Here is a 16,032-nt window from a genome sequence, read left to right on the forward strand (position 1 = left end):
AAGGTAATTGTCAAGCTTGTTTTTCCAAATTTATATTTCAAAATTGCTTCAAATTGAATCTAACTGTTTAAATGTGATTGTTGTATTATTTCAGCCTCTGTTTCAACTAAAGGTCACAGATGAGAGAGCAGGGTATTTTTCATGACTGGGATCAATGAGGTTTAAAGATTATAGATCTGAGTTTGCCATGTAACAAGCTGGGCCAACGGCTGTAGAGAGCAGACTGATCTCTCCACATCTGCCTGAAATTGCATCGCAACAAGCTGGAAATAAAGATTATGGAAAATGTCAATTGCTTTTCTGCATTTAGCAGCAATCTAAATGCCAATTTGCTCAGGATTTGCGGCTGGTGGAAGCTCCACAGAGCAACTCCCAGAACGATCTGAGGATTGACAGGAATGTTTTGACAGCACTATGCACATAGATTTCAAAAGATGATTCTCAGACCCTTCTGATCCAAGCGAACACACTCACAAATGGTACTTACGTGGTCAGCAGAGTCCTTAAACCTCAGCTGATGGGGACAGGAAGGAGGAGAGAAAATGGAGACAGAATAAGGGAATGACGACAACAAAGCTTGGATTATCATGCACACACAAGATTTGTCTCTAGCTCGATCCAAGTGTATGTACTGCTTTCTTCTGTAAGCAGCTCGAGAAAAGTCACACAAGATACCACACCTAGTTACCAAACTTTCTTTCTTCTACGATTTCCCCAAAACTCTGCGGAGCATCAAAGGCTATAAAGTTATGCAAACATAGCAGTAAAGTACCATTGCCGTAATTGTAGTTATCTCTGAATAAAACAGATACTGGAGTGAACATCTATCAGGTTGTTCAGGGTATTGGTTATACTTAATGAATTCCTTAGGCTGGTTTTGGAGGCCAGCTTCAGAAAGGGCATATTGCTGTTGTTGGCAATACATGGATGAACACTAACCAGAAAATTCTTATTTGAGCATAATAATTCACACTTCTGCTTAAGAAAACCAATATGATCTTAGTAGAAAGAAAACTTAGGATCGTTATATTCTGTAGCTGGGCACAAAATGAAGAAGGCGAAATGGCTAGCGTAAATTTCAGGATGATAATACTGTCCACCCTCCCAGTTGAATTCCCAAGCAGAATTCCCAGAATGAATTCTCTGGTTAATACATGTAAGAGCTTCAATTATGGCAAGATAAACTTCCTTGGGAACCAGCCAGAGAAACAGCTTGCTCATCATGGTAATAAATTTCCACGTCTGTCGCATTCGCTGAGTTTCTGAAATTTCTGCTAAGAGTGCATTCACCTAAAATAATGCTATAAAGCAAGCAGATTTCTGGCACTCAACATTTACTCATCTCTTAGCTTTCCAAAGAAACATGCCGACATTCTAACAGAAGGAGAACAGTAGTCACATCCATCCCACCCCAGTAAACTAATGGACCCATGTAGCTGAACTATCTGACTCTTGTTTTGGTGTTACTTGCTCAGTAGTAAATAAAGATCTGCCAATGATACAGATGGTTTTCCAACGAGCAAAACTCGGGGCCAAGCTCTCAAAATCACATGAGCACCAAGGATAGAGGACTATCTGCCAGTAGGAAAGACTAATGTAGACTACATTTGTGTGTGTGTTAGGGGGGAAAGAAACCAAACTGACAAGAGAGCACGTTTTTCCCACATATGGCATTAAGCTGGCTTCTGAACACCTCGTATTTGGATACTTTGAGAAGACATTTATCATGCAATCATCTTGTGTCATTCCTGTGATTTACAGTGTGTGTTTGTCCAAATGATATTGGCCTGCATCCTATTGGTAGTCCCAACTAGAGTAATTCTATTGAAGCGATTGGGCTTCTATAAATATTGATTCACAATATTGGGTCTATTATATGTAGGACTATTAAAAAGAACACATTGCCACTGTCTTCAACATTTAATTATCCTGTGTTTCTCCAATCTGTCTTTTTTAAATTTCAAAAAGGAACCAGTAAAACTGAAATAGTTGTGCAATGCCTTCTGAATGATAGTATTAAGATTCTGCATTCTGGAACATCCCTTGGGCACAGCCCTGCTTTGTAAGTCATTGATTCCTTCTGCTATGCCCATCTGAGCAAAACATACTTCTTGCTATCCATCTTAATTCCTAACAATAGTTATTATTTAAAATGTGCACCACAGTAGATTTAGTACATATTTCTTTCTAAAATTACAAAACTAACAACAAATTCCAACCCATAACTATGGGAAAAGGAGAAAAGAGCATAGGGATTTAATAAACCAAAGGGGAATTAGGGCATGCATTTCATTTTAAACCCCAGCTGTGGGCATTAGATCAGTACAGACGTCATGAAGAATGAGGCACTAGGAACTTCTCAACATCTCAAGCTTTCATTCTTTTTTGTTTTGTTCTACAAAAACCATTTTTGTTCCTATGACTTAGAAGACAGACTTGAAATATGGTGGCAAAGTACAGAAAACAGAAAGGAAGGGTTATTTAGATTTCAGGGGTCAAGACACTCAGCCTGAAAAGGACTTTGACGTTCTTAACAAAAACAGATTCATGCACAGCAATGTGATCCTTGTTCGTTTGATTTGTCCAAGAAATAAAAGTTATAGCATCTAGCTTTACTTTAGAAAATAGAGATTGGGGCAGAAAACATTTTTAAAGTTATGCTTACATGCTGGTAGCTGCTATGAAATTAAATAGCACAGGACCCCGTCCCATGTGGCGACAATTTTGTATGAAATTGCTCTACACCTGATTGTGGTTGCTTTAATTGTGGCATCACAAAACTTCTCCTAGAATAAGACTTATACTGACATGCTCAAATTGCAGTAAATATATGTAGGTTAAGGTAAAGGTTTTCCTCTGACATTGTCCAGTCGTGTCTGACTCTGGGGATGCTCATCTCCATTTCTAAGCTGAGCCAGCGTTGCCCGTAAGCACCTCCAAGGTCATGTGGCCAGCATGACTGCATGGACCACCGTTACCTTCCCACTGGAGCGGTATCTATTAATCTACTCACATTTGCATGTTTTCGAACTGTTAGGTTGGCAGAAGCTGGGGCTAACAGCGAGAGCTCATGCTGCTCCCCGGATTTGAACCTGCGAACTTTTGGTCAGCAAATTCAGCATGAGGAGTTGCTTTACTCATGAAGATTTGTGCACGGAAGTGTGCCCATGTCAATATAACTATTTCTCCTCAATTCTGAGGGTGGGGGTGGGGCATTGTATTATAGGATGGGGCAGACTAAGCACAGCCCTGTCGGGTGTTTTGTTAGACCACAACTCCCCTCAGGCTTAAGTCAGGACTGAGGAATGCGAAGAGCTGCAATTCAATGGTATCTGGAGAGGCATATTTTGCTTAGCTCGATATGAGGCTATCCATTACACTCTACACAATGGCATCTCTAGTTCTCAGGGAAGGCAATGGTAAGAGAAGTGGGACTGCAGCTGCAATTCAGAGACATCAATAGAAGTCCTATTTTGCTCCATGCCCAGACTGTCTCTGCCTGAAACATCTCAGAAGGAATGCAAAACAAACAAACAAAAAAACCCAAATTCCCACCATTCTGGCTACCTAATTTAATTTAAAACTGCTATCTGCATTTCTATGCAAGCCACGATGATAGCAGAACCCATGAGACTGAAAGATATATAGGGTGTCTACATCCATTTGCCCTGTGTTTCAACTTATTATCTATGGCACAGACTGCTGTTCTTCCTCCTACCTGATGTCGACAATCAACTCAGATGTATCCCGTTTTGTGATATGTGTTTCACAGACAGAGGGACAAAACAATTCCACCAAACATTTCATTCTATTACCCATCTGAAACAACTAACTGGAATTGTCCTTATAAACTATGTCAAGAGCAATTTAAAAGGGAGGCCAGGGTAACCTCACATCCTATAACACCAGCATTCAGAGTTATGAGAGCATATAAACATGGCCCTTTGCTCAAGAACTGGGTGGTACATCTTGTTGATTTTCTTGTCTTAGTCTAATGTCTCACTATGGTCTTGACTACTTTTTTCTCAATCCTTTAGATAGTGACTAATATGCCAGGGACGCAGAATTGTGCCACTTACCATTGGTTTTGAGATTCTCATTAATGGATAAGGTGGTAGAGTATGATATTAATAAAGTCATAAATATTTATGTGATACATTTTCAAGTGCTCAAACTACTTTGCACATATTATCTGAGTAATCTTTACTAGTTAAGGCAGTATTTTTAGCTGTGCCCCTTAGTTGGGATGTAAGCCATGATTTCATAATAATGTTTCTGACTAATATTTTGCACCAGAGTAGTGGTGCTCTCAGGACAGATTTTATGTAACCAGCCTCCATCAACTCTGATGCATTCTCTCCCATTTGAAAATGGGGCTACATAAAGCATGAGGACTGATGCCATTTCTTCACCAGTACTGTTTATCTACCCACTGGGACTCTGTGGTGGATTTCTGAACATCTTCGATATTCCCCTTAAATTGTTATGAAGGAAATTCATAGCCCAAGCCTGAGATTTAGGGGACATCTACACTGTGACAGTAATGTAGTTTGACACCACTTCAAATGCCATAGCTCAGTGCTATGGAATCCTGGGAACTGAAGTTTGCTGAGGCACCAAAACTCTTTGGTGGAGAATAATCAATGTAATAAAAATAATAATAGAGTAACATAATAAATGTAATAATAATAATAATAAATAGAATAAAATAATAAAGGTAATAATAACAATAGTAAATAGAGTAAAATAATAAAAGTAATAAAATAATAATAGAGTAAAATAATAAATGTAACAATAATAAATAGAATAGAATAATAAAGGTAATAATAACAATAGTAAATAGAATAAAATAATAAAAGCAATAAAAATAATAATAGAGTAAAATAATGTAAATGTAATAATAAAGCCTCTTCTCAGATCAGAAAAACCTCTACTGTACTTGGATCATTCTGAAATCTGATGCAGTTGAGTGTTTAAATTTATGAAACAGTCACCTGCAGATAAAAAAAAAAACATTCCTCTGCTAAGCCAGCCCAATTGCTTCTTAAGTATTTAGTGTGGTTGAGCAAGATGAATGGATTTCAGGAAGCCACTGGCCTTAATAAAAAAGATTCAGTTGCTGCTCTGCTTTGGAGCAGCAGAACCAACGTAGATAGAACTTGTGCCGGCGGCTGATATTTATGTTGGCTGCTATGACTTTGTAACATTTTATTTTAGGTCTCATCCTAGCTCTCTGTAGCCACTGTCTCTCTGAGCGTGTTTGCAATTTGGGTGGGAGCACTGTGAGATGGTTTAGTGGGACGGTCTTCACTCTGACAGTCCCCCCCCCCCCATATCCAAATGGTTGTGGCTCAAAGCCCATATATGCCTGATGAAAACACAATCATTCTTCACTATAGCCACCAGGCTGCAATTTTTCATGTGCATCCCACTAATGAAACCACATTCAGTGGTTACAAAATCTTGCAAGAGGATAAATTGAAATGTGGGATCCCTTCCTATTCATAGGGGTGACAAAGACTAGTTCCCAAGTAGCATTTCTGACCATGGCCACTTTCACATGACTATAATTATAGCTCTATGATCCTACTTTAACTGCCATGACAACATCTTCTGGTATGTTATCCTGGTGTTTGTAGCTTGGTGAGGAAATAGAGCTCTCTGGCAGAGAATTCAAGATATCCCTAAACTGGAAATACCAGGATTCCACAGGATGACAGTTAGAAGGGAAATTATAGTGCTATAACTTTGTAATGTGGAATGACATCTTTCCTTACCTAAAATTGCTAAGGATTCTGATATAGATCATCAATTATTTTAAAATCAGAAAGTTTCCTATACTGCTATCTTACCTAGTTGAACAGGTCCCATCTCCCAAGGACAGAGTTGGATAAAGGTTGGGTGTATGGCCAAATATGCTCTATACTTTTTTTGTGTGTGTCAGGAGTGACTTGAGAAACGCAAGTCGCTTCTGGTGTGAGATAATTGGTCATCTGCAAGGATGTTGCCCAGGGGACGGTTGGATGTTTCACCATCCTGAGAGGTTTCTCTCATGTCCCTGCATGGGAAGCTGGAACTGACAGAAGGGAGCTCACCCTGCTCCTTGGACCTTTCGGTCAGCAGTCCTGCTGGCACAAGGGTTTAATCCATTGCGCCGCTGGGAGCTCCATGCTCTACACTTAAAAGTATCCCAATTGAATGTCACAGGAATTCAAATTCAGAATATGCAAATTCGGTTTACTGGTACATGTATGATTTTTTTATGATTGTAGAATTTGGTCTATGAGAGATTGCAGTTTACATTCATTGTGAGTCAAAAGCACCACAGGCTAGGAAGTATATATGGATTTAAAACTTAAATTATGTGCACTAGAAGCTGAATGAAGCTTGCTTCTGGCTTTTTGTAGATATTCTCCTTGGACTTCTGTGCTTTTTCAAAACTGATGATGGCTAGAAATTCCTTTTTCAATAAAAAGAAGGTTTGGACACTCGGGTTTCGAAGTTCCATTCCAGATTTTGCGATTTGTCAGCTCACACAAGCCGCATAACAGTTAATAAACCAGGATCTAATAACAATTGATTATTTTGCAGATCACAAGCTGAATATAAACAAGGGCATTTAATTAAAAACCAGTTGCGCATTAATTTTTCATTTTGTATTTGCCAAGTATTCATATTATATTAGATATAAAAATTTAGTTATCACTTGACATGGATACTCTGAAGGAAAAACAAAATTACTGCTCGTTTTTGCTAAACTGAACTTGATACTGAAAGGATTTATCAGGACTGTTTGGGAAGAAGCTTCTCTCAACTCAGGAATTCTGGTTTACTCAAAATATTATTAACTAAATACAAGACATATAAACTTCTTTCTAAACCATAAGATAATCAATTAGGAATATTTGTCCATAGTGATTCCCTTAATTGACTGTTGTTTCCAGAAAATTCACATGTGTAAGTTTAACATGTGATCTGAAAGATGAGATCTACTGCCTAAATCTATTTGCTAGTACCAACCAAAGTAAAGTCACCAATAAAAATCCCACTGATTCTATTGGTCTTATGGAAATTAGTACCATATATACTCGAGTATAAGCTTATCCGAATATAAGCCGAGTTATGTAAGTTTACCACAAAAAACCTGGGAAAACATACTGACTCGAGTGCAAGTCAAGGGTGGGAAATGCAGAAGCTACTGGTAAAATGCAAAATAAAAACAGATACCTGTAAAATTACATTGAGGCATTAGTAGGTTAAATGTTAAATATTGACATAAAACTGTAATTTAAGAGAAGATTATCCAACTCTGATTAAACGATGACCTTCTTCAATGTAAATGTGCTTACATGGCCTTCCAATAATAAAGAGAGTAAAATAATAAATGTAATAAAAATAATAATAGAGTAAAATAACGGAAAAGCATTAATAACAGTAATAATAGAGTAAAATAATACACGTAATAAAAAATATAATAAAATAATAAATGTAATAATAACAACAATAAATAGAGTAAAATAATAAATGTAATAAAAATAATAGAGTAAAATAATGTAAATATAATAATAATAGTAAATAGAGTAAAATAGTAAATGTGATAAAAAAATAATAATAACCAAGTAAAATAATAAATAATTTTGACTCGAGTGTAAGTTGAGGGAGACTTTTCAGCTTTAAAAAAGGGCTGAAAAACTTGGCTTATACTCGAGTACCTGGATTTAGGTCAATTCAGAATAAACTGAGCAAGTTTATTTGTATGATCTGCGCCTGTAAACTATTTCTATGCCTATCTGCATATAATCATTTCAATAAGGATAAAAGGCTATGGCTGACAGTTTGAGGAAGCTTAAACAGTAAGAAAATATTTTCCTAGACAACTCTTCTAACAATATGTGGTGGACAAAGTCCAGATATAACCCTAGGATGAACTGAACTGACCTTGCCTAAGGCATGAATTCTGCAAAGTATATCAGGAGAGAAACGGGAACTGGATGATCAAATAGGAAATGACTGAAGAACAGAACTAGGAAGTAAATCAGAGGGAAACAATGTCTGGACGTGTAGTTTGGAGGCAAGCAGGGGAGCAAGAATAGTCAAGTTGGTCTGCACCTGAATAATGCATTAGTCAGACTGAGAAATCAGGCAATAGTTGGAAAATGTATAGGACAAGGTGGAGCACTATTGATACCTTATTATTATGTAAAGCCTACTGGGTTGTTAATTGCCATGTATCCATCTGCAGTAATACTGCTGCTACACAGCAGAAGGAAAGTCAGTAGCTTCCTCATTCTTAATTTGCTATAGTGGCACAGAGTAAGGCACTTAGGTCCGTCTCCTAAATGTTAGGTTTGAAATCCCTGGCAACCTATTCCTAAAGTTTATGGGACTGAGCAACACTGGAGAGGTCACAAAATGACTTCTTGAAATTGTTGGCACTGAACAAGGATTTGGGAAGCAAATAAATATAAAAAGAAAAGATGTGTTTTATGGGGTCAGCTAATTAAGCACCCTTGGTGTGAAAGGTGAACTCATTATCATGTGCCAGCGAATATCAACTTTGTGGATAACTGTATGTTCTTCATAAGGCATTTCAAGATTAAAATGTGCGTATTGTTTAACTTTCTGGAAGCTGGCCATGCATCCTGCTACTCAAATTTAGCCCACTAAACATTACAGCCCAGTAAAAAATGTCCCCGTGATGCTGAACACAGGAGACCATGCTGATTAGAAAAGACCAAGACATTAAGAAACATGAACACCATCTCAACAGGATGTGTAGCCTATGTAGATCAATACCTTTGGGTTTCTATGGTATTTCTTTAGGAACCTTAAAGTCACCGCATGAATGATTACTATACTCAAGGAACAGACAGACACTAATCTCCCTGCCCTCTGCTAGCAGTTAATACAAAGGATAGAATATTTGGAGTTGGAAGCCCCAGCGTAGGTCATCAGTTCCTTTTTCTGATTCCTTTTAAGGTAATACAGCCAAGCAATCCCTTGGACAACATTATGTTTGCATGCCCTTATATGAACATGGGTAGACACCATCTTGCTGTCCATTAGTCAGCTAGAGGCAAGGGTACAAAGGGAAAATGTACTTTAGTTTAAAGTGATCTATCGCTAGCTAGAAGCAATAGGAGGGTTACAGGATACAGTTTTTAATTCATAGAATCATAGAATCAAAGAGTTGGAAGAGACCTCATGGGCCATCCAGTCCAACCCCCTGCCAAGAAGCAGGAATATTGCATTCAAATCACCCCTGACAGATGGCCATCCAGCCTCTGTTTAAAAGCCTCCAAAGAAGGAGCCTCCACCACACTCCGGGGCAGAGAGTTCCACTGCTGAACGGCTCTCACAGTCAGGAAGTTCTTCCTCATGTTCAGATGGAATCTCCTCTCTTGTAGTTTGAAGCCATTGTTCTGCGTCCTAGTCTCCAGGGAAGCAGAAAACAAGCTTGCTCCCTCCTCCCTGTGGCTTCCTCTCACATATTTATACATGGCTATCATTTGTTCTTTGTTGTACTCTTCTAAACTCAGGAAACATGACGTTATATGTATGGTAAGATGGTCCTTCTTGCCCGCATAATAATGATGATGATGATGATGATGATGATAACAATGATAATAATAATAATAGTAATAATAATAATAATTCTCCATTGACAGTTCCTGGGAAAAAATTGAGAGCCAAACTGACAAACAAAAAACAAGGCTGTGGCTCACAAGTCTAATTTGAGAAAAATTAATCAGAGCCATGGGTTTAAGTGGGAGAGATTTACATATATCATTAACCATAGTGAAACTGATTGGAGCACAATTTTGTCTAGATCATGGCCATACTGTTCCTAATAATAATAATAATGGCTCACAAATTGAACTCTGAAAAAGGAGACGGAGGGCCTGATTCTGGCAGCCCAAGAACAAGCCATTTGAACCAATGCCATCAAAGCCAGAACTGAAAAGTCGATGACAGATTCCAAGTGTATACTCTGCAAGGAAGCAGATGAAACAATAGATGATATCCTCAGCTGCTGCAAGAATATTGCAAAGACAGATTACAAGCAGAGGCATAACACCGTTGTTCAGATGATTCATTGGAACCTGTGCCATTCGGAAATCCCAGACGAGTTTGACATATTCATTTTCTGTAACTTTTTCCGGCTTGTGATCCCACCAGTTCTATGTTGCAATCAGATGGTATATCTGATTGCAACATAGAACTGGTGGGATCACAAGCCGGAAAAAGTTACAGAAAATGAATATGTCAAACTCGTCTGGGATTTCCGAATTCAGACTGACAGAGTTTTGGAGCACAATACTCCTGACCTCACGATCATGTTAAAAGACAAAGTATGGATTGTCGATGTTGCAATCCCAGGTGACAGCAGGATTGAAGAGAACAACTGGAAAAGCTGACACGATATGAGGATTTAAAGATCGAACTCTAAAGACTCTGGCACAAGCCAGTAAAGGTGGTTCCAGTGGTGATCGGCACACTGGGTGCAGTGCCTAAAGACCTTGGCCTGCACTTAAACACAATTGGCAAGATTACCCTCTGCCAGCTGCAAAAGGCCACCTCACTGGGATCTGCATGCATTATCGCCGAAACATCACACAGTCCTAGACACTTGGGAAGTGTCCGACATGTGATCCAATACAACAGCCATCAGAGTGATCTTATCTGCTGTGGACTCATCTTGTTGTGTTTCAAATAATAATAATAATAATAATAATAATAATAATAATAATCAAAATCTTTATTTATATCCTGCCCCATCTCCACGAAAGGACTCGGGCGGCAACGTAATATTCTGGAGCAATGGGTACTGTAATGATGAAGAGAAGTAGAACAGAAAGACAAAGAAAACAAACAGCAATATACACCAGTGAAGTGGAAAAACGTATTGCAAAAGGTCAAACGATTCTGTTTTATTGGCTCAAAGAACAGTTGCAATAAGACCAGGCAATAGACAACAAACAGTCCTTTAGGCAATAAGGGAGAAAGTTGTAGATGGACCATCAGTCAATGTTAGGGAACTTATACTGAATGTAATGTTTTTTAATGATTTAAATGATTAATATGTATTAAATTAAATTAAATTTTAATTTTAACGTTACTGGAATTGTATGTGTTTTAAGGCATTGAATAATTGCCTATATGTAAGCTGCCTCAAAGTCCCCTTCAGGGTAGAGAAAGATCTGGGTATAAATAGGGTAAATTGAATTAAATACTTGTACCAGTCTAATTCACAGATGGGCATTCACTCTTTGCTTGTGGCCTGTAGCTGTTCTCTGAACAGCTTAAAAAGCCTCACTTGCTTCCTCCAGCTTCCTAGCCAGTCAGCCATCAACTGGGTACCAGAGAAAATTATCACTGTTCTGGTGTTGCCACTAGCAGTACTAACACAGCAGTGCTGATTGAGACCAGTTGGGGTGGAAGAGGCTTTAATATCCTGAACTTTAGCTGTGATCTTCATGCACCTAAGGTTCCTGTTTCCCTGTCACTAATAGCACTAATAGTGGGAAGCAATAGTCTTGAACAAGATACCCTGTTCATGTAGCCAAGGGTGATGTTTTCCTGCTTGCAATATTCGTCGGAAAACCGTAGTCTCAACGGGCAGAGAAGGGAGATTTATACAGGTTATGCTTATGAATTTGTCTGTGTGAATGCAGCTCATAATCTAATGCCCCATACAGACACAGGGCCCACAAGTTTGGATATTGCATTTCTAACCTTTGTATTTTATTTTATTTTTGTCGTGTCAGGAGCGACTTGAGAAACTGGTGTGAGAGAATTGGCTGTCTGCAAAGATGTTGCCTGGGGATGCCCAGATGTTTTAATGTTTTTACCATCCTTGTGGGAGGTTTCTCTCATGTCCCCGCATGAGGAGAAGGAGCTGACAGTGGGAGCTCATCTGCACTGTCCCCAGATTAGAACTTCCGACCTGTCGGCACAAGGGTTCAACTCACTGCACCACTGGGGGTTCCTATTTCTAACCTAAAAGGAATGGAAGTTGTAGTGTGAGGATCATGAACAAAAATGCACCTTATTTTAAGTAGTCTACTTCAACAAAACATTGAAGTTACCAAAGCTGAAGTGGCTGGCAGTGTGGAAGAAGGAACCAGACAAACTTGCTAACCTCAGAAACATAATATGATCAAATGGCTTTAAATGATAGCTGGACCTATACTTCCCACACAACATTTCAGGATCAAAATGTCCATTGTAAAAGTATTTAGAACTGCAGTTATAGCAGAGTTTCAAAATATTTCTTTTTGGATTACAGCTCCCAGAACTGGTCATGCTGGATGAATGATTTTGAGAGCTGCAGTGCTTTTAAAAAAAAAGTAACGTAAGTTTTTGATTATTGGCAGGGAATGTAGAAGCAACACTGGAAGTGAGAAAACGTTTTATCACCATCAAGTTCATAGCAACTATAATGATGTAATTCAGGCAGTATAATTCTAGCCTAGTAGGTCTTTGTCTCACATTTTTCTTACGATTAGACTTTATTTTCTAAAGTATGAAGGGGGGGGGGGTTATTTTTTTGCTGTGCTTTGCTCCCTGCTGAGAAAGAGATAAATAATTCAAGTGCTGCATTCAAGAAGTAGATCAATTAATCGATGCAGCTCTCCAGTAATCCTATTGGGTGCCATTCAAGCGCTCTCTTTCACCACTGATCACCCCTACACTGCAACTATAGAAGCCCTAGGAACTGCACGTCTTTTGAGCATAAGTCTTCTTGCAAAGATGTGTTCTGTCTTAGCAAATGGAAAAATTGCAACAGACAGCCTGGAAGTAATTCCTGGCCTGTTGCTTTCCTCTTCGCTTCTGTGACAGTTACAGGTACAGAGAAAATCATGGTAAGTTAAGAATACCAATGACTCCCAGTAAGATATTATGAAATGTTTCTCCCTGATATTCTGGATAACATAAGGACAGGCTCTGACCTCAGCTGATCAGTTCACTCCAGCCCAGCCCCTTCCATACTGGCTTCTCCCATAGAAAGTGCTTTTCAAGCCCTCTAATTTGGCAAATCACCCACCCTGTGGCAAAATACACAATCTTGTCAACACCTTCTGAATATCATAAATTCCTTAGGGCATGACAACTTTGATTATTAGAAGGCAACAGTAAATGATCATTTAGTCCATCTCTAGTGTGTTTTGGCAGAAACAGCAACAATTGCTACAAGTGCACATGTGTCTTAGCCAAGGTCTTCAAGATAATGGGTGACAGCAATGATCCAAATTGCTATATTTTCAGCAGAAAAATCCTCCAGCAACCTTCTCTTTCAAGTAATACAAGCTGGTAATTAATTTGTTGGTACCTAAGAATATACTTGTAGCCTCCAGTTACGAAGTGTTCTGTGTAGTATTCTATTTGCTCACGATTCTTCAACTTCTTTGTTCAAATGACGGCTGAAAAAATTGTTCCTTCCCAATGTTGCTGGACTACAATTGTCATCATCCCCAACCAGTGACCAGGCTTCTAGCCGGGGGGGGGGGGGTGTCAACCCCCTCCTGAAATTTTTCAGGTTAAAAAAAAACCTGATTTACTCATGAATTTTAACTAGTTAACCAAATCCACATGCTAAGTCTATGAGACGCAAAAAATTAATACTTCCTCCAGAACTGCAAGCACCATCTCAAGCAAATATTGACAATTTATTCACACTGTCATTACTTGCAGCAATAGCTGAAGTTGGGCTCTCATTAAGGAGGCCAGATTTTTTTTTCTGGCTACAGCCCTGCCAGTGACTACACTGATTTAAGCTTATAGGAGCAGGACTCCAGCACCCTCTGAAAGGAACCTCTAATTTAGACTTTTAATTAGCTCAATAAAATGAGAAAGACAATTCTCAGTATGAGCCTGCAATTATATGCATCTATATCTTCATCCACATCAGACTGTACCTGTGATTCTGCTACCACAACATCTTTAATGAGATGTGGTCCAACTGGCTCATTGTTCTCCATCTTCACATATGTGACTTGGTAGCCTCGGATTTGGCCATGCTGCTTATTGGAGATGGGCGATTTCCAGGAGACACGGATGGCTGTTGAGTTTGCTGATTCAACCTCCACTTTCCGCGGGGGAGCACCAGGCACTGAAATGCAGGTGGAGAAACCAAGTCAAGGACAGGCATCCAGAACCTTGTGTCACAAACTGAATCTTCATCTCAATTCTTATTCTCTAACTAATTTTTGTAGAAAGATAAAAAAAGTTATGCTGCCTCACCCTGTATGATACGCTTCTACCAGATGTTGACCAGATGTTGACAACAGAGTCATACTGAAGAACCTAGTGATGTTAGAGAGGGAGCCTCTCTAGGCATTTCCTAGATCCCCCATAATGACTCTGCTGTATGCTTCTACTGGAAGTTTTGTGTTCCAACAGGGTTTGCTATTACACACCACACTTAACTCATACAAAAAGATGCAAAGTAAGAAACTTACTTTAAATACCTCCATTACTACAATACAGTCATATAAAAAAAAAATCTATGGATTAGATTTATATCCTTCTTTTTTCCCAGAATGGGAATTAGTTTATATTCTGATTGCTGTAAGGTTGGATGGTCCTTTGCCCTTTCTTGGCTGTGCATTCAGTTTGCAATGGTTTTTTTTTTTTTACAGTAGTGTTTTTTTTAATGACAGCTTTCTGAAAACTTTCAGTTTCCTTGCAAGAAGAAACATCCAGACAAATCAGTTTATACCTTGACGATCATTTGGAAAAGCTACACACATATTACTTTGTGTTCTTATACTGACTGTGACATGGCTTATACATGTCACGGGTAAAACAATGTGTTCTCTACAGAGAATACCTTTTCTATTCAGCTATTCACTAGTAGCTTCAAAGCACAGAGCAGCAACCTGGTACTGCAGGACATATCTATGGTGCTCAAACAGCACACTGTGACTGAGTTGCCATTGCTGCGTGAGGTTAATTAGGGACAGAAAACTGGGTGGAACCTGCAAGGATTGTTCTACACAGACACACAGCAGGCAGGCAGGCATTTGCTCAGCCTCAGGCAACTGGTTATTTTCCACAGATCTCACTCTTAATTGTGGATAATTGCTTGAAGAAGAGTGCAGAGGGGAAAGATACATACATTAGTCGGAGGAAGAGATAGGGCAAATGGGTAATTAGAAAAGATTCGTGGCCCTTAATCTCATTTGTTGCACACTCTTGGAGGTAGGGTGTCTTTGCTGATTGGCTGGTTTTTCATTCTTTCCCAAGAATAAATCAAAAGCAGAGTTGACAGCAATGAGGTAACCAGTTATCATCCTCCTTTCTCCCCAGCCTTAGATGTGGCTGCGACAATGCTTGTGACATTTCTGTCATGATAGTGTTATGATGAGGCTTACCTATAGCTAGTATTAGCAGACAGAGCCTTGCGCTAAGAGCTGCCTAGGGAACGGGTTCTCTTGAGTCAAGAGAGGTCATCCCCATTATAGAGAAATATAGGGATAATATTCCAAGTTGCAAAAAATGATCCCCCTCTCTTATGATTCTATTTATGAAAAAATAACCAGTGCATCAAAAGGTTCCAAAACCATTCATGACAGAGAGCTTAGCTGGGAAGACCAATAGTGTGGCCTTCAAACTAATGCAGAGAGCTTGCTGCGACATTTCTGGGCTAGCAGATTCCCTCCGGTTAAGGCTTTGCTAAATTAGAACTGATGCAAACAATTCAGGCAGCAGGACATACAGATGTGCCAGCGACCCCAGCAAGTAGTCAATGAAAATTGTGATGCACCACTTCCAAGGACTGCAATGGTGCATTCTTCAGCTTTAGCTCCCATGCTGTAGCCTGCCTATCACTTTGAGAGCCATTCCCTCCTCAAGTGCTATGTTCTCTTTGGCCTCCGAGGCTAGGATATAGCCCAGAAAGTACCTTCTGTACCAGGAGTACTGGCACATTTTGAAGAAGAGGCTTAAAATGAGATGACATAATTGACAGGCTAGTTAATTTAATAGCATATTTTCCTTCAGAATGTCCCTGATAAGAAAGGCATTTTG

The 16,032-nt window shown here is 39.1% G+C and overlaps 1 protein-coding gene across 17 annotated transcripts in view; it reads right to left on the bottom strand.

Moving 5' to 3' along the window:
• PTPRF (protein tyrosine phosphatase receptor type F) overlaps positions 1–16,032 on the bottom strand; it is a 606,212-nt gene that overhangs the window by 78,006 nt on the left and 512,174 nt on the right. For 11 of the 17 annotated variants that reach the window (XM_067467927.1, XM_060773314.2, XM_067467925.1 and 8 more), the window contains 2 exons: positions 13,920–14,113; positions 488–514 (listed from right to left, as the gene is read on the bottom strand). In XM_067467927.1, the coding sequence (XP_067324028.1) occupies positions 488–514; positions 13,920–14,113 (221 nt within the window). The remainder of the gene's footprint in view (positions 1–487; positions 515–13,919; positions 14,114–16,032) is intronic. The other 6 variants (XM_060773317.2, XM_067467929.1, XM_060773322.2 and 3 more) reach the window with 1 other exon arrangement.

This window comes from Anolis sagrei, chromosome 4 (assembly GCF_037176765.1).
Source record: "Anolis sagrei isolate rAnoSag1 chromosome 4, rAnoSag1.mat, whole genome shotgun sequence".
In the NCBI taxonomy this organism is placed as follows: Eukaryota; Metazoa; Chordata; class Lepidosauria; order Squamata; family Dactyloidae; genus Anolis; species Anolis sagrei.